At 42.4% G+C, this 24,454-nt stretch overlaps 1 protein-coding gene and 1 long non-coding RNA gene across 4 annotated transcripts in view; both read left to right on the plus strand.

Annotated features, from left to right (window-relative positions):
- LOC117540288 (B-cell receptor CD22-like) overlaps positions 1 to 18,529 on the plus strand; it is a 45,875-nt gene extending 27,346 nt beyond the window's left edge. The window contains exons 13-17 of one of the 3 annotated variants that reach the window (XM_034206888.1): positions 3,430 to 3,578; positions 6,619 to 6,700; positions 6,785 to 6,845; positions 17,318 to 17,400; positions 17,495 to 18,529. In XM_034206888.1, coding sequence (XP_034062779.1) covers positions 3,430 to 3,578; positions 6,619 to 6,700; positions 6,785 to 6,845; positions 17,318 to 17,400; positions 17,495 to 17,561 — 442 coding nt within the window. In that variant the 3' untranslated portion in view covers positions 17,562 to 18,529. Of the gene's footprint in view, positions 1 to 412; positions 462 to 2,268; positions 2,330 to 3,429; positions 3,579 to 6,618; positions 6,701 to 6,784; positions 6,846 to 17,317; positions 17,401 to 17,494 lie in introns of those variants that run through there. The other 2 variants (XR_004568142.1, XR_004568143.1) reach the window with 2 other exon arrangements.
- Positions 18,530 to 20,177: 1,648 nt separating this feature from the next.
- Positions 20,178 to 23,318, plus strand: LOC117540292. The gene is made up of 3 exons (XR_004568147.1): positions 20,178 to 20,415; positions 22,187 to 22,224; positions 22,302 to 23,318. It is a non-coding gene; the product is annotated as an uncharacterized LOC117540292 (long non-coding RNA).
- Positions 23,319 to 24,454: the final 1,136 nt, after the last annotated feature.

Raw genomic sequence — 24,454 nt, forward strand, 5'->3', positions numbered from 1 at the left:
GTGGAAACAACATCTGCACTCTGAGAATCAGAAACCTGAGAGAGAGCGACTCAGCTGAGTACAGGTTCAGGTTTGAAACAAACCAAGATCAATATGCTGCTGCACCTGGAGTCACTTTGTCTGTCACAGGTAATATTTTCATTCATGTCTATGTCTAATCGTTCAAAATCTAGAAAACAATAAAATAAATGTTTATGAATGCATTTGTGTTGACAGTTCATATCTGATACCTGTTCTTTCTTCTCAAATCCAGATCTCTCGGTGCAGGTTGAACCCACATATACTAACCGGGCAGAGCTGAAGTGTCAGAGCAGTTGTCGAGTACCCTCTGATCATTATGTCAGGTCCAAGAACGGAGAGAAATCTACGACTTCAATATATTCTACTAATTTATTCACATTTGGCTCTACAGACAGCTATTCCTGTGCTCTGAAAGGACATGAAGACTCCTCCTGCAGTGTGTGAGTTTACCTACACACACACTGACATTACAATACAATTCAATTTCAGAGATAACCTCACTGCAGTGTTCTTAATCTTCATATGGAGACAGCAGTAGTGCAAAAACTAAAACGTAGCTGTAACCTGTACATCATAGTAATAAAAGCAACACACAGTAAACAATAAAAGGAAAATCCTAAACGCACCAAGAACATCTAAAAAAGAAATGTAAGAATAAATTAAGCAAATAAATTCTTAGCAATTAAAAAAACGAAATCAAAAACAACAGGAAGTGATTTTGGTTGATATTAAATATTTAAACAAAAATATTTATGCTAATAAAAATATAAAATACCAACAGAAAATAAGCCATCTTAAGAAAATTAATAAGATGACTTGGAGATACTTTTTTCTCGAGACCTCAATTGGAATAAAGCAACGTTTATGAAACAAGTAAAAATAAAATATCAGAAATAAGGAATCCACAAAGAAACAACGAAACATCAATGAATGAAATACAAGTGGAAGTGAATTAGTAAAAACAGGTAAACTTCATAATGTAAATGTCCCTAAGGAAACAAATGAGGTCACCTTTAGATTGTTCTGCACGTTATTCACAGTTGCAGATGAAAGATGAAGACATTTGGATTGTGCATGCCGGCACCTGCAACAACATCAGCATAAAGAGAATAATCAGTCGTTAAAAACTAAAAACTAAAATGTTAAAGACTTTTTATTGGCTCTCTGTTTCAAACATGAGTTAAAATGATTTGACAGCTCCAGCTCTACATTACAATAATACATGAAAAAGTAAAATCTAAAATAAATCATGTGCTTTTAAACATTCTTATATTTAAATTAGGGCTGTCAGTCGATTCAAATAGTTAATCGCGATTAATCGCAAATTAATCGCACATTTTTGATCTGTTCTAAATGTACCTTAGAGGAATATTTTTCAAGTTTTTAATACTCTTATCAACATATGAGTGGACAAATATGCTTTATGCTAATGTTTATTATCATTTCAACAATGACAAATATTCTCATGAATATTAAACACAACAACCTGGAACCTCTCTCATTCAATAATACAATACAAAGTGTGTGTGTGTGTGTGTGTGTGTGTGTGTGTGTGTGTGTGTGTGTGTGTGTGTGTGTGTGTGTGTGTGTGTGTGTGGTGGTGTGTGTGTGTGTGTGTGGGTGGGTGTGTGTGTGTGTGTGTGATGGATCGTTGGAGCTATGTGCAACTCAAGGCATATGCTCGAACCGGAGCTGCCTGGACGCTGCAATCATGTTGCGCACTATCCGTGCTGAGTGTGCTGACTTTTGGTACAATGTCCCACTGTCTGGCTTCCTGCATAAAGTCAAGTGCTCGGCGCAGTTGTGGCGAAATGTCGCTCCTCTGTTTTCATTTAAACAGCTCCATATCCGTTAGCGCAGCTAGCTAGCACCAGATGCTAACAACAACAATGCACGTAAGGTCTCTCTCTCGCTCGCTCGGGCCACACATACACACACCCTCCCGGTCCTCCAGATGGCCAGTCGGTGCCTGCCGGTGAGCGTGGAAGTGTGGTCTGCCACAAGCGGGCGACAGGAGCGGGGCTGTCAGCATCAGCTTGTAGATGGTATTTTAAACTCGATGCGCTCTGAAACTACGGGGCGGCCGAGGACAAAAAATACACATGCGTTAATCGCGTTAAACTAATTAGTGGCGTTCATTTTTTTTTGTTGCGTTAACGCGTTAATAACGCGTTAACTTGACAGCCCTAATTTAAATATTAATGTTAATTTGTCCTGATGACGCTCCAAAGCTCCCCTCTGTGTCAGTGATTCCCTCTGCTGAGATAGAGGAGGGCCGTTCAGTGACTCTGACCTGTAGCAGTGATGCTAACCCAGCAGCTAACTACACCTGCAGTGGCGACTGGTCATTAGGGGCAGGTGGGGCACAGCCCCACCTAGTGTCAGTAGAAAGTATTAAAAAAAATTAAAATATATATAAAATATATTTTAAGATCATGTTTAATCATCTGATTCGTCTCATTGCTGTTTTAGTCAGTGTTCTTCTAATTAGTGTCTACAGTGTGTGCCTATTGAGCTGTTTAGAGCCGTGTGGGACAAAACCCGATCCTGCCCCTCCCTCTCCCTGTTTAAGTCAATGGTGACTGTAAAAACTACACTGCGCATGCTCAGAATATTTTCCTATTTAATGTGTGTGGCAAAAAAATAATGACCATAGGGGCAGAGAGCTGCCATCCCCACCATACGTCATCTCACATCATTCAGAGCTGATTGGCTGTAAGTACGTGTGCCGCGAAAAGTGTGGTGTGTGAAGAGGAGACGAGAGAGCTGCAGTGACGCGTCCTAAAACCAGGTAGTAAGCTGCGCATGGCTTCCCTCGACAAAAAAGCAATGATATTTCTCCATAGGATTTTAGAAAATAGCTCCAAATAAGATCTGTGGGAAACAAACCTGTTAGATAAATGCACGTTTTGTTCAGCCGGATAATATCCACATGTCTACCATACTTTTATAATTTTTGAATCATAAATATATCGATTAGATCAGATTTATGATAGACTTTTGAAACTACAAGAACATAAGGAGGACTTTTACAAAAAAGTAATAGAGATGTTTGTCCAGAAGGATAGGCCAATGGACTTCATCTTCAAGTCAAGGTAAGACCGCAATTTTATTGAAAATGGGATCTTACTAAGAGAGAACAATTCAATATTTAAATGATAAAATTACATCTTTTGGGTATCCTTTTGTTGAACTGTCTGTTTAAAATTAATTGAAGCATCAGACAAAAAAAGATTTTGAAAATAATATTATATTTTGATTTAGGTCAAAATATAATATTTGTAAACCTGAAGAGTCAGTGCCAGTGCCTCACCAGCCATGAACCTCACTGCAGAAGCTTATATATAGACATCTACGTTTTTTGTGCCCCACCACTTTTGTACATATAAAAACGCCACTGTACACCTGGTACAAGGAGGATGAAGACTCTCCAAAAGCTTCAGGACAGATCTTCACCATCACTGACTTCAGAGCTGAACACAGTGGGAGTTATTCCTGTGGAGCCCAGAACAAGTTAGGACGTAGTAACTCCACCTTAACTCTGATTGTTGTGGGAGGTACGTTGTATGGCTTCATCTTAAACTGCAAACCTATCAGCTTGTTTTGTTTTTCAGTCACATATACATTGTTGATGTGGGAAAGGGTGTAGTGTAGTTTTCTTTCTGTTACATACAAAATGGCTCATATATTTTAATTATAAAATAAGATTAACTTTATTAATTCCAATTTGGAGAAACAACGTGTTGAAGCAGCATAACATAATAACAGATACAAAGAGTAGAAATAAAAAATTCTAAAATATAGAAATAGAAATAAACCAGCATCTCTTATCTCTTGTGTTTCGACCAAGCGGCAAACTGTGGGGTAGAGCCGGGAAGCCAATACGGAAGTGCCACACACTGCAGTTCATATATTGGCCGATAGGCGATGGCTGCAGAAAGGAGCAATTTCCATAGACCCCCATGTTAAAATGCCCGATTTTACAGCAGAAAAAAACATGTTTCTACCCCTGGCTCCATACATTTTATTATCGATATAGTTAGATTCCACCTTCATGATTATGGATCTGTGAGTGAATTGTTTTCTAACGCGACCCTTTATATTTATATTAGGTCTTAAAGTTTGTGCATACATTAGGGCGTTGTCACTTTGATTGACAGATACGTGCCTCACTGTCAGCTAACAGCAACTTGTCCAATCTGCTAGGCTACAACCATAGAGGCTACAACGTTAGTTAGTTGTAGTTACTGTACTTGATCCTTTAGCTGTGTTCGTGGTGATCGTGCCTGTTAGGGAATATTGTTACAAATACCAGATAATTAAAATGTCGTGCTGTGCGCTTGAATGTACTAACAGATCTTCCAAGAAGTCTATTTTCAGCTTTTTTCGATGAGTAAAATGATAATATTATACATGTTAACCCCGTTAGCAGGTGTTTGTGTGCTTGTTAGCTTAGCCTGTTATGTAGCTTATTAGCCAGCTAAGGACGTAACCCTTTATACATATATACAGTTTAGTTTATGATTCAGCCTTGGGTAAGACTTTTATACTATATGGCTATGACGCCCATAATGCTAAACGGGAGCAAATGTTAAAAGGGGTGGGCCGCCGGAGTCCACGCCGCCGAAGCTAACGGGGCTGCAGGGTGCTAGCTCGCTAGCGCGTCCCGGCGGCCGTAGCTAGCACCCTGGGGCTCCGTTAGCTTCGGCCAGCGGCGGAGTCCGGCGTTATAACTGGAGATCAAGGAATGCATCGTAACGCGGACTTGGTTCGCCTGCAGCCCGCTGTAGTATTAGCTAAATAAATGATGTTGAGCAAGGCTTATTAAGCTGAACACCGCCACAATTATTCTGCTATGTATCGGTACTTATTTTATTTTATTAACGTGTGAATGACAAGCATTAAGAATAATACCAAATAGCTAATTATCTTGCAGATTGTCTCGTTTGATTATGAATGTAACGTTTATATAGTGGAACTACACTGTTTTATCAAAACCAAAGTGCCACGCAGTGACTTGGTATGCATGTATTTCAGCAGGAAATATGCAACCTAGATGACATTTACCAACACAGACTATATAGAAATATTTGTAAAAGTTGTTCATGCGTTACTAAGTGAATATGGCATTAACCCTCCTGTTGTCTTCGGGTCAAATCTGACCGATTTACTACTTTCATCAATCATGTTTTACATTCGATTGATACTGAGAGCATGTTAGCTTAGCTTCTTAGCCTGAACTAGGACTCGAACGTCACGCTCGTTGGCAGCAGGTCCCGCCCTGTCCCGCCTCAGCTCCGCCTCAGCTCCGCCTCAGCTCCGCCTCAGCTCCGCCTCAGCTCCGCCTCAGCTCCGCCTCTTTGTCCTTATTTGGAGAAGGCGGGAGAAGGCGGGAGTTAGACTCTGACGACACCGTCGAGCCGTTAGTGGCCGACTCCGCCTACTAAGGGCTTCACGGCAATTCTGCAGAATCCTATGGGTGACGTCACGGACCCTACGTCCATTTATATATACAGTCTATGGTTTCGACAAATGTTTGGGTTACTGCTGCAGTTTGTTGCAGAGTCTTTCCCTGAATACTTGGGTTTGTTTTGTTAAGTTAATAAGTCAAGCACACCCAATGTTGATAAAGCGTTCTTCTTGCCTACATACTGTAAGAACAGAAAAGTAAGGTAAATCCAAGGTCTGTGCAGTGCCCATTTATTGGGACATTAGATGCCAATTTCACTGTTTGCAGACGGTACCGTCCTTTTCAATAGCCCTTGACCATTAAGGTCCTTATATACCAAGCCGATTTTCGGCGTCGATAGATGTCGGGCCGTTGATGAGCGTCGTGTCGCCCTACTCAGATTGGTCTGTACTGCACCGTTGTGTCTTTTCGGCCGTACCGACACATTCCGCCGCTGATTCGACATGTTGAATCGGGAGGAAATCACTCTGATTGGCTGTTCAGCTTAGCGAATCAGTGCATGAGAAGCGAAACGGAAGTGAGGGAACCAAATAACTATTAAGAAGGCAAATCTGAGATTTCATTTAACTCCAGCTCTCGACACAGGTTCGGGAAAGCCCCGTGAGCTTCTCGCTGCAGTGAAAATGGAACGCACACGCTATTTGTTGTTTGTTTATATCACGCAGTCTGTTCTTCTTCTCTCGGTTGAATGACGAATACACACTACCGATGCCTGCTGGTAAGGAGAGTTATTGCCACTCACGCATGCGCAGTTCGTACGTGCAACTTGGCCGTCGGCTGAAGTCTTTGCGGTGTGTTCAAGTGCGAAACATGGCCAAGACGCAGGAGACGTCGGGAGGGGTTCTTTGGTGTTCTGTAGTGTGCCTAAAACTGATAAGACCTAGTAATGCAGGTTTTTGTATTAAAAATTAAGTTGATGATTAAGGGCACATTAAGGACTTTCTGAGCACAACTGAGCAGGAGAACGTTTTGAGACAAACCCTAGACTTACTGGGCTGGTTAGCTGTCCAGCTGCTCTGGGAGCACCAGGAGATTCAAAGGGAAGGAAAAACAGTATTCAGGAGTAAAAAGTATCCCCATTAGAGAAACACTGCTGTATTAACTGTCTGTTGATCTCTGTTTCTCAGGATCACGGTGGCTACTACCTTTTGTAACAATCCCTGTTGTTCTCCTGGCTGTCATATCTCTCTCTGTCTTCCTGTGGATCAGGTGAGCAGATCTGATCAACTTAATCATTGTTTGTTAAATCATTGAAAACGTGTTTGTTAGAACTTTATCACTTTTTGTAACCAGAAAAAAGAGGGCTTCCAGGGACTCTGCTGAACCTGAAGAAAGACCAGATCACACAGAAGAGGTGAGAATATTTGTATAACAGGTACTGTTTATCTAGTCCTAAAAAATCTGTTCTATTGAGACTGTCTTGAAACGTCCTTAATCTTTTCTGTCATACAGCATGATGTTGATGAAGCAGAGATAATTCTTCCATCATACCACATTTGAGTTTTCTGTCCTGGCTGCAATCCTTTGAACAACTATAAACCAAATAACATTAAAATGTACAGCTGATTCCAATATCAGACAACAATATGTCCAAATGAGCAATCACAGGTCAGGGTGCTCTGATGTTTCACGAGTTATCCTCCAGGTGTCAGTATTGGGTCCACTCTTGTTCATCTTCTACCGCCTTCACCATGATGTCCACTTTCACTGCTATGCAGATGATACACAGGTCTACATGTCCACCAAACCCAACTACCCTGCTGCCAGGAGCCGGATGAACAGGAACTAAATGAATACCGTCCTCATTGGCTCTAAAACCAACCTCTCCATGCCACCAACCTTTACTCCCCCTAACCTAATCATTGATTGCTTCTCTTTACCTTTCTCCAGTCAAGTCAAAAGCCTTGGTGTCACCTTAGAACCACCCTCTCTTATGCACCTAACATAAGAAACATCACCCAAACTTAATTCTTCCACCTACGCAAAATGTCCAGACTCCCTCCATCTCTGTCTAGATTAAGTCTTAATCCATGTATTTGTCACATCCTGTATGGACTATTGCAAGGGTTTCCTCTCCGGTCTGTCCACCAATCTCTTCCACAAGCTCCAAATCCAGTGGCGGATTTAGGATTGTAGGAGATCCGGGGCTTAGCCCAGGATTTGTTGGGGGGGGGGGGGTGCAGGGGTAAAGTGCTATTTTTTTACAAGTGGGGGGTGGACCGAACATCCTTTAGGGGGGTCGTCGCCTCCTCTAGGGAGGTCCGGGGGCATTATTTTTAAATATTGAAGCTAAAAGCATCAATCTGGTGCACTTTGAGAGCAACATTAACCCTACCTTAATAATACCTTAAAGCGGACAAAAGGCACTGGAGAACACTTATTCATTAACACCCTTTAATGAAGCAAACAATGCCTTAACTCACTCAAATACAGTCGTTTACTTATTTCGGTGAGACGAATGTGCGTAGTTTTAAAGGATGCGGATAGTCTCACCTTGTTTCTGGCGCATTGCTTGTCGTTTTAGAGATCTATTCTCATCCACCATCTTAGTTTGTGACGTAGAGAGTGTAAGAGTCACGTTTCTGACTGTTGCCTGTCAGGTCCGTTGCCTGTCAGTTCCGTTGCTATGGTTCCGTTGTTATGTGTACTGAAACGAGAGCCGGTATAATTCCACGTACGAAAACTAAATAAAAATTGGAATACTGTAGTGCCGAGAGATAGGAGTCGGAGGCGGTGCATCGAAGGTGCAAAGTTGACTTTATTCAGGAGTAGCAAAGGACATGTTGTCGGGTCGCAGCCCGAGAAGACAAAAGAAAGCTAAAGGAAGGAGGACACAGTGGGTGTTTCTCAATCGCGAGGATGCTGGCTTGGTAGTCGCGTACTTCCAAGTCACTTCCTTCAGAAACGAAGCAAGTATGCTTCCAAGCCACAGCTTCGGAAACGAAGAAGAATGGAACAGGCTAACAAGTGTGCCACTCTTTCTAACGGTTTCAACATAAACTGTACCGAAAATAAATACCTCACGATGTCTATCTAATTATGAACTTGCTTTACTTTCACGGAACACATTTTTGGTGATAACAAATGTAACGAAGTAATATATTTACCAACACATGTTCTACGCCACTACATACTTACATTTAAATGTGTGCTGCGTCGTTTCAGCCATTCTCCGCGAGGGTTTTTGAAATTGAGGTACAGTAAGCAATAGTGTCCGTGCGGAACAATACCCCCAGCCTGTAGTTCCTAGATTGAATTATGTAACCCAATGTATTAATAAGTGATCACTACAATACGTTATTTTAGTGTCTTAAAAGTAGACTGAGGTATGAAGGGTTAACGTTACATCTTAGAATAATTTGTAGTTATGTTCTGTATACATACTAACATATAAGGGTATACTTAGTGTGGTTACTCCATGTTTACTAGCTATAATATTAACGTTACATCACTCTTTTTCACTTCTTACTCAGTCAGCCAGAGTATATCACCACATTACAAACCTGAAACATCATCCATTTCTTCACTGCTGGTGATGACATTGTTGTCAGCTGCTGATACTACTGCTGCAGCTTGTGGTGTCTGCTTCGATGAAAATAACTTTCTAATATCCATAACTTTATAGGCTATTAGCTTAACCTGTTAAAAAGCCAGAGAGACCCATATTGTATATTGGTTCCGGGGACCTCCTGCAATATCTTGCAGAAAACAGTGTCTGAGGGCATGTTCATTTAATAAACTATGAATGTTTTATATCCATGTAACGGAAAGAAACTCATCTAACTGATCATTTTAATTTGTTTTCCAAAAAAAAAAACACAATGCTAACGCTGAGCCTCTGAATTAGCAACGAGCGAAAAATGCTAACAGATGACTGCACCGAAGTTCACTCACAAAACCTTATTATTTATCTTTGCTGCACATCTCAACCCATCGTTTCACATCGTGAGGGCACACAGAATTGATGGTTATCCTCATTATCACTCAATCATACGAACTCTCGGAGATAATAACAAAATAGGCAAAATGGCTCAGCTGTGTGGTAGTCTGGTCAAAAGTGGTCTTCAATGGCATTAAAACGATAAAAACTATGCTGAAGTTAATCCATAGGTTAATCCAATGTGTCTGTGTCACTTTGAATGATTTCTGATAATCCATGAGCAATAAATCAGCTTTTCGGTTTTGAGATGTCAGACCTAGAGACAGCTTCACTGTGGAGCAAAACTGCCTGTACGAAGACGCCATTTTTCATTTTTAACATGAGTGTGTGCGGGACGATTCCCCTTCGATTCTATTGGCTCTAACGGTCAGAAAGAGATGTCACATGTCAAAATCGAAGAAGGGGGGCCAGAGATAAGGAAAATCCACCCAAATGGCCCCAGAAGAGGTTTGTTTTGCTAAATCTGTCTAAAAAGGTCAAATATCACTTGTTTTGCATCAATATTGATACAGGGTACTTATTATATGTTGTACTTTGGATTCCTAAAGCTTTTAGTCTACTAACCCATTATCCAAGGTTAGTTTTCACTATAAGTAAAACATATATTTTGGACGAACACTATAATTTACAGTTTTTTACCATGTTCAATCTGAATTTTCTTTCAAATAAAAAACATCTATATTGATTATGACTTTTCTACATCCAACTCACAGGTTTGTCATTACTTTGAGAACACAGATTATTAATGTAACCCTTTTAGAAGGGAAGATATGGTAATTTGTTCTGGGAATGTCATTTTCGAGCCTGAGACCTGAAAAACAGGCTCAGGGCTTAACAGGTTAAAACTCGTCAGGCACTAGGAAGGATTACTTCTTCTTCAGGTGAGGGAATGCTCCGGTTTTGGGATATAATTAACATGGGATCACTCCAGTCATTGTACGTACTTCGTCTCACTGGAATATTAACGGTCAGATTGAATACAACATCGAGCCAATTTCTCCGGTCAATGACGGGAGAGTTTTGAAAGTGACAAAACACTGTTTCACAGATTTAAAAACAATTAAACAATTAAACAATGTTTACCCAGGATTCAGGCACCTTCCCTGGCTTTTAAAATGTGGTGATGCGCCCTGGAGGTATCAGACTATTTAAAACATGTATACCCAGGATTCAATCAGTTTTCCTGGCTTGTAAAGTGCTGTGAAGCAGCCTGTTCTCTGGGTGCAGTCTGGGTGCAAGAGCCATGCGCTGCAAGGAGATCTCTGGGTGCGCTCTGTGGCTCTCACAGCCCGCTTCTCTCTGGCTGCTCTCTCCCTCTATTCACAGCACTTTCCCCCGCCTTTCAGAGACTCATTGCTGGGTAGAAAAGCCTTGTGCATCACCCTGGATCTCTGCCTATGTGCCTGTGAGTGTGAGACCCTGCTAACAGCAGTGACTCTGCTGTACTTATCTTCTTGTACATTTCATGAGTCAAATGTGGATGAAATGGACAGTTTCCTGTCCATTTCATGAGTCAAATGTGGACGAAATGGACAGTTTCCTGTCCATATGACCGGCTGTTTATGCAGTCAAATGCGCATTTGAATTAAAACAGTTTAATGCACTTTTAACACTCATGCACCCACGATTCAAGCTGCTCTCTGGGTGGGAGAGCGATGTGCTGCAAGGAGATCTCTGGGTGCGCTCTGTGGCTCTCACAGCACGCTTCTCTCTGGCTGCTCTCTCCCTGTATTCACAGCACTTTCCCCCAGCTTTCAGAGACTCATTGCTGGGTATAAAAGCCTTGTGCATCACCCTGGATCTCTGCATAGGTGCCTGTGAGTGTGAGACCCTGCTAACAGCAGTGAACCTGCTGCCAGCATTACAAACATATTAATCAGGCGTTTTAACACTTTTTTCCATGAAAATTATTTGTATTCACTATCATGGGGCTATATAAATCAAATTCCGGATAATTCGGAGCACAATTGTACCTTTACTATTTAAATGTATTTGTATTATATATTTTTGGGCTATAAAAGTGACATTTCTGGGTGACTTTGTCAGTTTATGGAGCTTAGCCCACAATACCCGGAGGTTCCAGGCCGAATTTGGGATCTCATTGGCGGCCTGCCATGCGCCCCCACCCGTGGAAAGCAGAAAAAAGTAAAGAAAACGGTCAATTATATCTTAAAATAATCAAAAATGAAGTTAAAAAAAATTCTCGAAAAAAAACGACAGTGCCAACTCAAAAAAGCTCAACCCTTCGGGGCTTCGGGCTGAAGCCCCGGACACTTTTGCACTCCCTCGTTGCAACTTATAACGGAGAGGGGAATCGAGACCTCCCCTCCTCCCTCAAAAAAATGTATTCATGTTTTTCAAGCTACCATCTGCACGAAATCGGAAACCCGGTTTTTGAGAGGACTCAGAAAAAAAACGGCTGTTTCACATCATGGAGGAATGCATCCACTCCATGAGTGCTTTGGCTCGGATACAATTGTTGTTCTTACCAAACTTTAAGTTGTTGAACTGGTCTCTGAAGGAATGCAAGGGGAGTTGTCAGGGAATTATGAGACACTATTTTCGGATACAATTTCTCCATTTTCACCCCTTTTCTATGGTTCTCCCAAAAGTTAACTTAGAGTTTTTCTGACTCTGGAGGAATGTAAGGAGAGTTGTCAGGGGACTCTACCCGCCTTAAGAGACACTATTTTCGGATACAATTTCTCCATTTTCACCCCTTTTCTATGGTTCTCCCAAAAGTTAACTTAGAGTTTTTCTGACTCTGGAGGAATGTAAGGAGAGTTGTCAGGGGACTCTACCCGCCTTAAGAGACACTATTTTCGGATACAATTTATCCATTTTCACCCCTTTTCTATGGTTTCTCCGAAAAGTTAACTCAGACTTTTTCCGACTCTGGAGGAATGTGAGGAGAGTTGTCAGGGGACTCTATCCGGGTTATGAGGCACTATGTTCGGATACTTTTTTCCATTTTCACCCCTTTTCTATGGTTGTCCAAAAATGAACTCGGACTTGTTCTGACTCTGGAGGAATGCAAGGGGAGTTGTCAGGGGACTCTACCTGGGTTATGAGGCACTATTTTCGGATACTTTTTTCCATTTTCACCCATTTTCCCTGGTTCTCCAAAAACTTGAATCTGACTATTTTGCCTGTGGAGGAATGACTTGGGAGTTGACAGGGGACTCTACCCGGGTTATGAGGCACTATTTTCGGATACTTTTTTCCATTTTCACCCATTTTCCCTGGTTCTCCAAAAACTTGAATCTGACTATTTTGCCTGTGGAGGAATGACTTGGGAGTTGACAGGGGACTCTACCCGGGTTATGAGGCACTATTTTCGGATACTTTCTTTGCTTTACCCCGGTTCTATCACTCTTTCCTCCTTTGACCATAAAACGTGTTTCCTGCTGGGGTACTGCCTGGTTCCGGGGCACCCCAAACCCTCTCATGGTCGGGGCACCATGAATTGATGCATCGGACCCAATGTTGCCATCACCAGCCCCGCGTTGGTGCGAAGGTGGGACCATTTAACCCGGTGGTAACCCAAGTCCTCCCTTGGTCCATGTACCAGGCATTGAAGCATCAGACCCATTGTTGCAATCACCGGTTACGCTAACGCATATAAACGGAGAAACGGAAAATAATCTAAATACAATTCACTGTGTCTGTTTTAGTAAGGATGTCGTCCAAATGCCCGGTGTGCAGACTCTTCTATCTGGCTTTGAACAAGCACCTTAAGCACAAACATGCAGTGCGGAACTTGAAGGAAAGAGGCATCATTCTTAAAATGGCCAGTGGCAGAATAAATGTTCGGACCAAACCCTGTCCCATCACAGGGTGTTCGTATGCTGGGAAGAGACTAGACCGTCATGTAACTCATGACCACCCTGAGTTCTCCCGAGATGAGGCACATCAGGTCCTGGCAAGGCTGAAGCATAGTGTGGCCCTGCAGTTGCTCCATGACCTCCGAGAGACTAATCCCATCATTGGAATGGCTATATCATTGGATATAGACAATGAGGAGGAATACCCGGTGCACCCTCCACCCTTCTCCCCACATACCGAGTGTGACGTAGAGGACTGCAGGCAGGTGATGCTGGAAAATGTGGCATTGAGGGCTCAGAAGGATGCCCTCATTGATGAGGTGAAGACCCTGCGCTCCAGGCTGAAAAAGGGGCTAAAACCCAGGAAGCAGAGTGCCACTGCTGCTGTGCTTGAGGAAGAGGAAGAATGTATACGATTTAAGGGCCTGGCAATCTCAATTACCTCCGGCATAAACACAGTAGCCTCCGGCAGCAATACCCCTCTCAAGACCCCGGCCAAGACTGTCATGCGGTCCCCAGAAGCCTGCGACAGCAATACCCCTCTCAAGACCCGGTCAAGACTGTCATGCGGTCCCCAGCAACCTCTGGTAGTGAGACCCCTCTCAAGACCCCGGTCAAGACTGTCATGCGGTCTCCAGCAGCCTCCGGTAGTGAGACCCCTCTCAAGACCCCGGTCAAGATTGTCATGCTGTCCCCAGAAGCCTCCGGTAGTGAGACCCCTGTATGCCAGAAGACCCGTGCGTCTGTCTACAATAAGCTGAAAGGACTAGCCCTCTCCCCCAAATCACTGGTCCACTGGGAAGGGACGGGGGAATACCATGCGTGAAATCACGTTGCCTCAAAGCATGGAGACGTACATACAGGGATCATTGTGAGGGTGTCGCACCGACAGTAAAACGGAAAGAAAATTGTCTGAGGAAGTTCTTTATCTGGCTGATAAAGAACTTCCTCGTATTCATGGCGCATGGTGTTAACCGGCTGTCAGATTGGCTGTTCCTAAAAGACACAAAGAGGGTCCGTGGCTGGAGTGAGTATATTGCAAAGTCGGGCCGGGCAGTCACAACATCGCTGTTGTTCCTGAAGAATGGGAACCATTTCCTGAGGTACTTGTCTGAGTCAAAGCTCCGGGGGTGCAGGCTCACCCAGTCTGATACGACCCACATCATCAGAGAGGTGAAAGCCAACATGAACGACTTGAAAAATTCTGTCACTGTCCACCAGTTTAAGGTGAAGGGGAACAATCTGGATCGTCTGCCGAGCCAGGCGGCGCTTCTCGCCGCCATGGCGGCCGCTGAGAAGCGCATCCCTGATCTCCTTGACCTGATGGCTAGCAATCCGACCTCAATCACCCAGTACCTGCTATATGGCTATCTAACCCTCCATTGGAGCCTCCTGTATGGCCACCGTCCAGGTGTGTACGCAAACATGACCAACACTGAGGTCTTTGAGGCGGACAGAAGGGTCACTGCTGAGGGCTACATCATCCACTTGCAGGATCACAAGACTGCCAAGACATTTGGCGAAGCACAGCTGGTGCTTACAGTAAAGGAGTTTAGCTGGGTCATGCGGTGGATGGGGATAAAAGAGGGCTTGTCGGGTCCTCAGAATGAATTCTTCCTTTTCACAACGGGGAAGCATGCCTCCAAGAACCTGAACGCTCACTTGAAGAGGGCTTGGGCTGATGCTGGGCTAGAAACAGCCGTCACCTTCACAATCCTGCGCACTGCCTTGGCTGACAATATCAAGAATCACCAAGATCCAGAAAGCAGGTCGATTCTCGCCAGGTTTATGTGTCGCGACGTAAGCACTGCAGACCGGTTCTACGCGAATACGCCTGGAATAAAGGAGGGATTGAAGATCCGCTCCATGTTCAGGGCGGCAGCAGCTGCATCAGCATCATCGGAAGGAGGTCTACCGCCGTCAGATACCTCCGAAGAGGGCTCAGGGGTGGAGAGCAGCGATACCTCTTCTTCAGGGCCGGTTGATACTCCCGATGAGGGGGTAGGGGCCGTGGACTCAACCTTTTTTCCCCGGTGCACCGTACAAGTTAGATGGCTAATATGGCCCCCGGGCCCCCGCTAATCATGTTTTTATTATGTTTATTATGTATATTATGTTTATTGTGTATACTGTTTTTGTAAAAATCGTGTGATAGTTAAATAAATAATAAAACATTTATATAACCTTGAAGGTTCCCAGGGGTAGATACAGTGCCAGGTATCAGACTATTTAAACAATGTTTACCCAGGATTCAGACACCTTCCCTGGCTTGTAAAATGCGGTGATGCGCCCTGGAGGTATCAGACTATTTTAAATAACTTTTCCCCGCCTTTCAAACACTTATTCCTGGGTTTTAGCCTGTCATTTTGCACGATATCATTTAACATTGAACCTCTCCTGGAAATGCACATATTCTGTGCACGATATCATTTAACATTGAACCTCTCCTGGAAATGCACATATTCTGTGCATTTCCAGGAGAGGTTCAATGTTAAATGATATCGTGCAAAATGACAGGCTAAAACTCTCTTCCAGACGTTTAAAAACACTTTTCCCGACCATTTAAACATTATTTCTGGCTTGTAAAGTGCAGTGATGAGCCCTGGTAGTATCAGACTATTTAAAGGGTTACCAGGAGCATGAGAATATCCTCCACAGAAGGGGGGGGTGGTGGTGCCGTGAAGAAGGCCGAATATGGATGCTGATGGGCTGACAGAAAAGCACCACAAAATCCACCACCTTTAAGTGTTACCAGGGGCATGAGAACATCCTCAACAGGAGGGGGGGTGGTGGTGCTGTGAAGAAGGCCGAATATGGATGCCGATGGGCGGACGGTAAAGCACCGCAAAATCTACCCCCCTTTTAGGGTTACCAGGGGCATGAGGTTCTGTAGGGTGTGATCATCTGGGTTTAGTCCGTGGGGGAGTGCTTAAGTCCGGGGGGCCCGGGGACTCACGGTGTGCAAGGTTATGGAAGTGAGCATGTGAGGGAGACATGCTGGAGGTCATTAGTCCGTCCTTTGGGGCTCTGTGACGGGCCACATAGAGGTGCCATTACTGGTCTCTCTCCTGGAGGTGTGAAATAAGCAGAGTGCCCATGTGAGGGAGACATGCTGGAGGTCTGTAGTCCGTCCTTTGGGGGTCTTGGAGGGGCCACAGAAAGGTGATTTCCCCAGTCTCTGTCCTGGATGTGTGAAATAACCTGAGTCCCCATTTCAGGGACACATGCTGGAGGTCTCTCTCCCGAGAGTGGACGTCCATTGCCTCTAAATAGAGGTAAAATTAGGTCTGTCACTTTGGGTAACCGCACCACTGTCAGACGTCTCCCGAGAGTGGACGTCCATTGTCTCTAAATTGGGGCCGGGAAGGCTACGCAGTACGCAGGCTAATGTTCTGCAGCGGCTGCCTCTCTGGTGGACTCCGGTACTGCACATTACTCGAGAGACATTTTCAAAAAAAAGAATTGTTTTTTTTTTTAAGTGAAACATCCGGGGCTTTTCAGAAAACATCCGGGGCTTGAGCCCAAGTAGCCATCCCCTAGCGCCGCCACTGTCCAAATCATTCAGAACTGGGATAATTACCCACACAGAATCCTCTGACCACATCATTCCCCTTCTCAAGCAGCTACACTGGCTCCCTTTTCAATACAAAAATTGACTAATACAACCTTCTGCTCACCTACAAAGCCCTCCACAACCTCCCCACCAACCAACTCACTGGCCTCTTTCACATGAGTATACCCCCTCCTGCTCCTTCCACTCATCCTCAGTTGATTATCTAACCATCCCCACTTCACACCAACCATTCTGTATGCTGTGATGAAATGCTACTGACCCTGTCCCCCTTGTGTTTGTTCTCAAAAATATCTCTTTTTATGTTTGCCCTGTTTGTGTTTGGTTCAGGATTTGCTGTTTTTCTTCTTCGATAATTTGTTTTATACATTGAAAGGTGTCCTTGGGTGTCCTAAAAGGCACCTCCAAATAAAAAGTATTATTATTTTTATTGTCTAGTATGCCACCGTCCACTTTTCCAACAACCGGGCGAATCCTCTTTACTCCAATAGGAGAGCAGCTCAACAACTCGGACACACGGAGCCACAGGAAGTCACGGAGTACGCTGCCGTCAAGTTCAGCAGTGCTGCCCGAGGTGAGCAGCTCCTTACACAGGAACATTATTCATATATCGTTTAATTCCTTTTGCGTTATTATTAGCACTAAGAAATACATCATTTATCTCTCAGGACCAGAGGTCAGGACCCTGAAGAGGATCCAGCTGCATTGTACAGCACGGTCAACAAATCCAGATAAACACAGCAGGCGTTGCTTTTGAAGGATGATACTTCTGTTTTTTACAATCACATATGTCTATTTACACAGGGTAATGTGGAATTTTAAATACATTTCTCAGGGTGGACCTCTCCATGAATGAGGCGATGAGTTTTTAATTAATCTGAATGGCTCAAATGTAAAGGATTTCACAACTTAATGCAATCAATTGTATATATTTATTTAGTAACGTGAATTTTGACAAAATCAATTACAAAATGTATATGCTGCAACAAGAGATCTGATCCCTAACTGCTGGCTTTTTTGTTGGAAAATGTAGATATTACTAAGGAGTTATTACTGATAACAAACCATTTCCATTGGTTTGTAAGTACATTTATCAACTTTCTTATATAATATGTTCCTTTACAATGTTCTTTTTCTTGTCTACACTGAAATATCAACAACTACTTGTTTGTGTTATTTTGTATCCATTCCAAAATAAATGTTGTGTTTTTTTAAAGCACATTGGGATATTAGAGGAACATGCGTTTGCTGAGGTAGTTGCAGTTTCATTCTGCTGCCACTAGGTTTCAGTAAAGAGCTGTATTTCACTGATGGAAAACCATAACCAAGATCCTGTACAGTACATTTATCTTTGGTGTGTGTACGGCCTTAATGTTCACACATTCTTATTCTGCCATATTGTTATGTAAATATAAAAGTTCCATTATCACCAATTAAAATAGTTCATTTATTTGTTACTCTTTAAGTTCATAGCCATCACAACTTGTTGCATTTGTCTATTTTGCTTTGTTGTTAACACCTTTAACCTTTAACCTTTATTCTGACCCTAGTCTTTGCTCTGTACTTCATGTGTTTACCTTTCTCTCGTTCTGTTCTGTATTGGTTTGAGTTAACCAATAAAGGTTGACGTTGCCATAACTCTTATCCACACTAATGCTAATGATAGCATTAGTATCACTGTCATTTCAAAATAGAATAATTGCCAGTGGCGACTGGTCATTAGGGGCAGGTACAGCCCCTAGTGTCAGCAGAAAGTATTACAAATAATGATTACAAACAATAAATATATAAAATATATTTTAAGATCATGTTTAATCATCTGATTCGTCTGCATATTCCTATTTTAGTCTGTGTTCTTCTAATTAGTGTCTACAGTGTGTGCCTATTGAGCTGTTTAGAGCCATGTGGGACAAAACCCGATCATGCCCCTCTCACTGTCTAAGTCAATGGTGACCTTAAAAACTACACTGCGCATGCTCAGAGTATTTTTCAATTTAATGTGTGTTACAAAAAAATAATGACCATAGGGGCATAGTGCTGCCATCCCCACCATACGTCATCTCACATAATTCAGAGCTGATTGGCTGTAAGTACGTGTGCCGCGAAAAGTGTGGTGTGTGAAGAGCAGGAGAGAGACGTGTCCTAAAACCAGGAAGTAAGCTGCGCATGGCTTCCCTCCACAAAAAAGCAATGAGATTTCTCTATAGGATTTTAGAAAATAGCTCAAAATAAGATCTGTGGGAAACGTACCTGTTAGATACATGCAGGTTTTGTTCAGCTGGATAATATCCACATGTCTACCCTACTTTTATAATTTTAGATTAGATAGATATACTTTTGAAACTACAAGAAGATAAGGAGGACTTTTACAAAAAAGTAATAGAGATTTTTGACCAGAAGGATAGGCAAATGGACTTCATCTTCAAGTCAAGGTAAGACAACCATTTTATTGAAAATGGGATCTTACTAAGAGAGAACAATTCAATATGTAAATGAAAAAATTACATTTTTGGGGTATCCTTTTGTTGAACTGTCGGTTTAAAATTAATCGAAGCATCAGACTAAAAAAGCTTTTGAAAATAATATTATATTTTGATTTAGGTCAAAATATAATATTTGTAAACCTGAAGAGTCAGTGCCAGTGCCTCACCAGCCATGAACCTCACTGCAGAAGCTTATATATAGACATCTAAGTTTGTTGTGCCCCACCACTTTTGTACATATAGAAACGCCACTGATAATTGCACGGGTTCGCTTGAAATAAAAACACTGGGAACAATATAAAACAAAACAAGATGCAGTGATGAAAGTGCAGAGTTTGTAAGGATACATCAGAAGGTATAAAGAACACAGTAAAGGGAGACTGTAACACTGAGAGAGAGAAGTGTGTGAGAGAAGTGTGTGAGTGAGTGAGTGAGTGAGAGCAGTGTGTGAGTGAGGGAAGTGTGTGTGTGTGTGTGTGATCACAGCACAGCCACAGTCCTTCTCTTCACAGACAGAAATACTGATAGCTAACCTTCAGCTCGTGCTGCTTGTTGTAGTTTGGTTTGAGTTTGGATTGAATTAATATTATAAAATGTAAAACCCAAGCTATACGTCATGAAAAAATGTTGTGATGTGACTTTCTGTACTCATTATGAAACTGTCCAGGCAGTCTCATAATAATATCAAGTGATGTTAATTTGCATTAGTAGTTTGTGTAATTTGCATTTTATTCACAGAACATGGTTTTAGATCTTGAATTTTGGCTGTTTTATAATAAAGGAAGACATTAGGATGTGTCTTCTCTTGTCAGTGAGGAGAGGTGCTCTGTTTACCACAAACTGGTCTCTCTCTGCAGAACAACAATAATGTGAAGAGGAAGGAAGTGGTGTTTTAAACCCCCTGCTTTCTGTCTCATTTCTACCTTCAAGCCCACAGAGGGACGTTAAGGTTCGTGATAACTCCCTTTATTTTAATGTAGAAGGTTTTACTTGTGTACATCAATCTTCTTATTTATTTTATTGTCACTGAAGCCACACGGAGACGAGAGGAGCAGCTATGAGTTTAATAGCGAGTGGATTTGTTGTCGTCATTCTCTCTATGCCAGGTAATGTAAATCCACATCTTTTTTTATCCACATTATATTTAGCTTTTCTAAATACTTTGAAACTTTATGAAACACTCCATACAAGCATAGAGAAATAATACGCAGGCATATATTAATAAAATAACAAGATGCAATTAAATTAATTTGGAGAAAATACAAAGAGACAACAGAAAGAAACGGAAATTAACCCAACAATCTACTTAATATTGAATTAAATAAACAAAACAAGTTTAACTCAACAGGGTCAATGAAAGAACTAATCATAAACAGAAATTAATCGAACCGTCCACTATAACAAAGTTTAAAATGTGGTCATGTAGTGTAATGCCCAGTGACACAAAGAGGCAATACAGACGATGCAGGCCAAGAGCAACACCCGCCAGGCAGCAGTGTAGCGGTGAAGCACAGACGTTGAGGCAAAACAGCCGTCTTTCTGTATTAGGCTTCCAGCGCAGGTGATGTTACGATAATAATACTACATTCATATTATTCAGGAAGGATGAGACAAGCAAAAAGCGTACCTACCAATCAAGCTACGTTAAGACACTCAGCAGGAGAGCTTCGTTCAGCAGCGGCAGACATGGGCTGCAGGATCCCTGCAAGGGTCTACAACCAGCAATACACATTTAGTATGTATGCTACTTGTCAAGCTAAGCATACAACTAATGGCAGCCACCGCAAACTCACCGGTGCCAGCGGAGAAAGCACGTAAACGGAGCCCGGAAGTGGCCTTTCTGCCAAAGAGCAAGAGGGAGCAAGAGCGACACTGACCCCTCTTTAGAAAGGTTGCCCCGTGTTGATAGGGCTGAACAGTTTATCCTGCTACATTGAGATAACGACGAACAAGTACATTTAAATGTGCCAAAACAATCAGTGTTAAATATTAAACTGTACTTTGTTTCCGGATCCTGATTCAGTTTCTGATGTTTCACTGTCCTCTACTGGGGGATCTTAAGTGAGACACATTCAGGCTTCATCACTCAGAGAGCTCCCTCCACTGTCTGCTTTAAAGGGTCACCCAAACTACTAAAGTACTGATGTCCTCTCTTACCTCCTAAACATGCAAATCATTCATAATAAAGTTTGCTGGATGCTGTGAGGTTGTTTTTTCAAATGTTAAAGTGTTTTAATAAATGTAAACATTGGACATATGTTCACAACTGATCCACCTAAACATCCAAAGTCATTGAACATGTGTTTTTCGTATCATTAAACACTGTGTGTCCAAATCCTACAGTCCACTTGATTATGAGTGTGATATGTGTGTGTTCATGTTGGGTTCACACTAACAGGCATGTGAGTTTCTCAGAGTTCTGCATTTCTCTGAAACAGAAGCAACCTGACCGCAGAGAGAGCAGAGCAGAAACAAACCAAGAGAAATTAAATGGCATTTTCCATTCTCTCTTATAATTAATTTGGTTCTCTTCATCCTGTTCAGTCAAACTGCCTCGTGGGTTCAGAGGTTAATGCATTCCTGTTCCTTCACTCCACCTGCAGACTGTGTGACGTCCTCAGTGCTCATAGAGATCAACTGTTTCACCCTTATCATTTTAAATCCTTTCTAATGCTTTTTTCAGGAGTCAGTATAGGCAGCTAAACGGGTCTTTACCCAGAGTTTATTTAGTTAAGAAAAGTGTATTGTTTGTTAAACAACCAAACTTTACTGTGTAGTGGGTGTTACTGGGGTTTGGCTCATCGTGCATATTAATCGTCTAAAGAGGAAGGAAATCTTTTAACAGCCTGATATCCGTCTTCTGCTCATTGACGACAGAAGAAAGGCATCTTTGAACACGTCGTTCCTCCTTCACTGTGAGTAGAAAGAGTTTATTGATGGAATGATTCTGTAAACCTCCTGTGAACATTATTTAATCTGACATGTTTTATAGTCTCACAGAGATGAGAGGAGCAGCTATGAGTCTAACTGCAGCAGCGAGTGGATTAGTTGTCTTCCTGCTCTCTGTGTCAGGTACTGTACTTCTACACTTACATTCATCACATGAACAGAGGGGATTCTGGGAAATGTGGGACTTGTTAAACCAGGTCACATGTGGGAATAAGTGGGATGGATTTGTGTAAAAGTCAAACCTAGCAGAAACATTTTAAATGTAATTGTGTGTAGAATTGTAGAAACTCAAAGACGTTCCTAGTTTTTTTGATGGATATTCTGAAGATCTTGTCGTGCGTTGCCGCTGTCCTTTGCTCCAATCATCTGCATCAAATATCACTTATCACTTTTACAAGCGTTACAATATAGTGTATGCATAACTGTTCCATCCTCTCTCTCTGAAAACATTTTGCTTTTTTTCTTAAGACGACTTCAAGAATCTCCAGCTCTGTTTTTATTAAGTTGAAGTGATTTAGAGAGATATTCTTATTCTAAGTCAAAACATATTGACTGAACTCTTATGGATCATACCTCTGCACCAAACCCTTCTAGTTCCTTCTCTCCTCTCTGACCTCAGTGTTATATTTCCACGCTCTGAGTTTAAAGCAGTCTTCTTCTTTTTCTAATCTGTATATCAGACAGAAGCTGCTCACGCCTCAGTGTTCTGCATTCATTGTTATTGTTCACACTGACCTCAGCAGCAACCTGACCACAGAGCGAACAGAGAGGGAACTGTTCAGAGAGTCTCTATTCTAATTAATGTGATCGCTAATCATTCACTGTTCATTTCTATGAAGGCATTTTCCAATCTTGCTTTGCCCTGACTGTAAAACTGAGCATACACTTTTTTCATTCATGTCCTTTTTTTAAAGGACATGAATGAAAATAATTACCAAACAATGTATTGATTAATCCAAATAGATCAATTTATCAAAATGCAACATCTGAGAAAGTCACATTAACATTTAGAGCATTTGTGATGTGAATGACCCGGGTCTCTCTGAATCTCCAGATGCTCCAAAGCTCCCCTCCTGTGTCAGTGAAGTCCCTCTGCTGAGAGGAGGAGGAGGGCAGTTCAGTGACTTCCTGACCTGTAGAGTGGATGCTAACCCCAGCAAGCTAACTACACCTGGTACAAGGAGGATCAAATGCACACTTTCTTATTTCAATGAACACACCAGACACACACACACACACACACACACACACACACACAGACACACACACACAGACACACACACACACACACACACACGCACAGACACACACACACACACACACACACTCACACAGACACTCACGCACACACACACACACACACACACACACACACACACACATACACGCACACACACATACATACACACACAGACATACACACACACACACACACACACACACACACATACACACACACACAGACATACACACACACACACACCCACACGCACAGACACACACACACACTCACACAGACACTCACGCACACACACACACACCACACACACACATACACGCACACACACATACATACACACACACGCACAGACACATATACACAGACACACACACTCACACACAGAGACACACACACATACACAAATAAATACACACCCACATCCAGACAGACACACACACATACTCACACACATAAACACACACCCACAACACACAGACACACACACATACAAAATAAATACATACCCACACACACATACACAAATAAATACACACACATACACGCACAGACACACACACACTCACACACATAACCACACACAGACATACACACACGCACAGACACTCACACACATACAAACACACACACAGACACACATACACGCACACACAGACACACACACAAATAAATACATACCCACACACACATATAAATACACACACATACATGCACAGACACACACACTCACACACATAACCACACACAGACATACACACACACGCACACTCACACAGACACACAGACACTCACACACATAACCACACACAGACATACACACACACAGACACTCACACAGACACTCACACACATACAAACACACACACAGACACACACACACATACACGCACACTCACACAGACACTCACACACATAACCACACACAGACATACACACACACGCACACTCACACAGAC

Source organism: Gymnodraco acuticeps, unplaced genomic scaffold (assembly GCF_902827175.1).
Source record: "Gymnodraco acuticeps unplaced genomic scaffold, fGymAcu1.1, whole genome shotgun sequence".
NCBI classification, from domain to species: Eukaryota; Metazoa; Chordata; class Actinopteri; order Perciformes; family Bathydraconidae; genus Gymnodraco; species Gymnodraco acuticeps.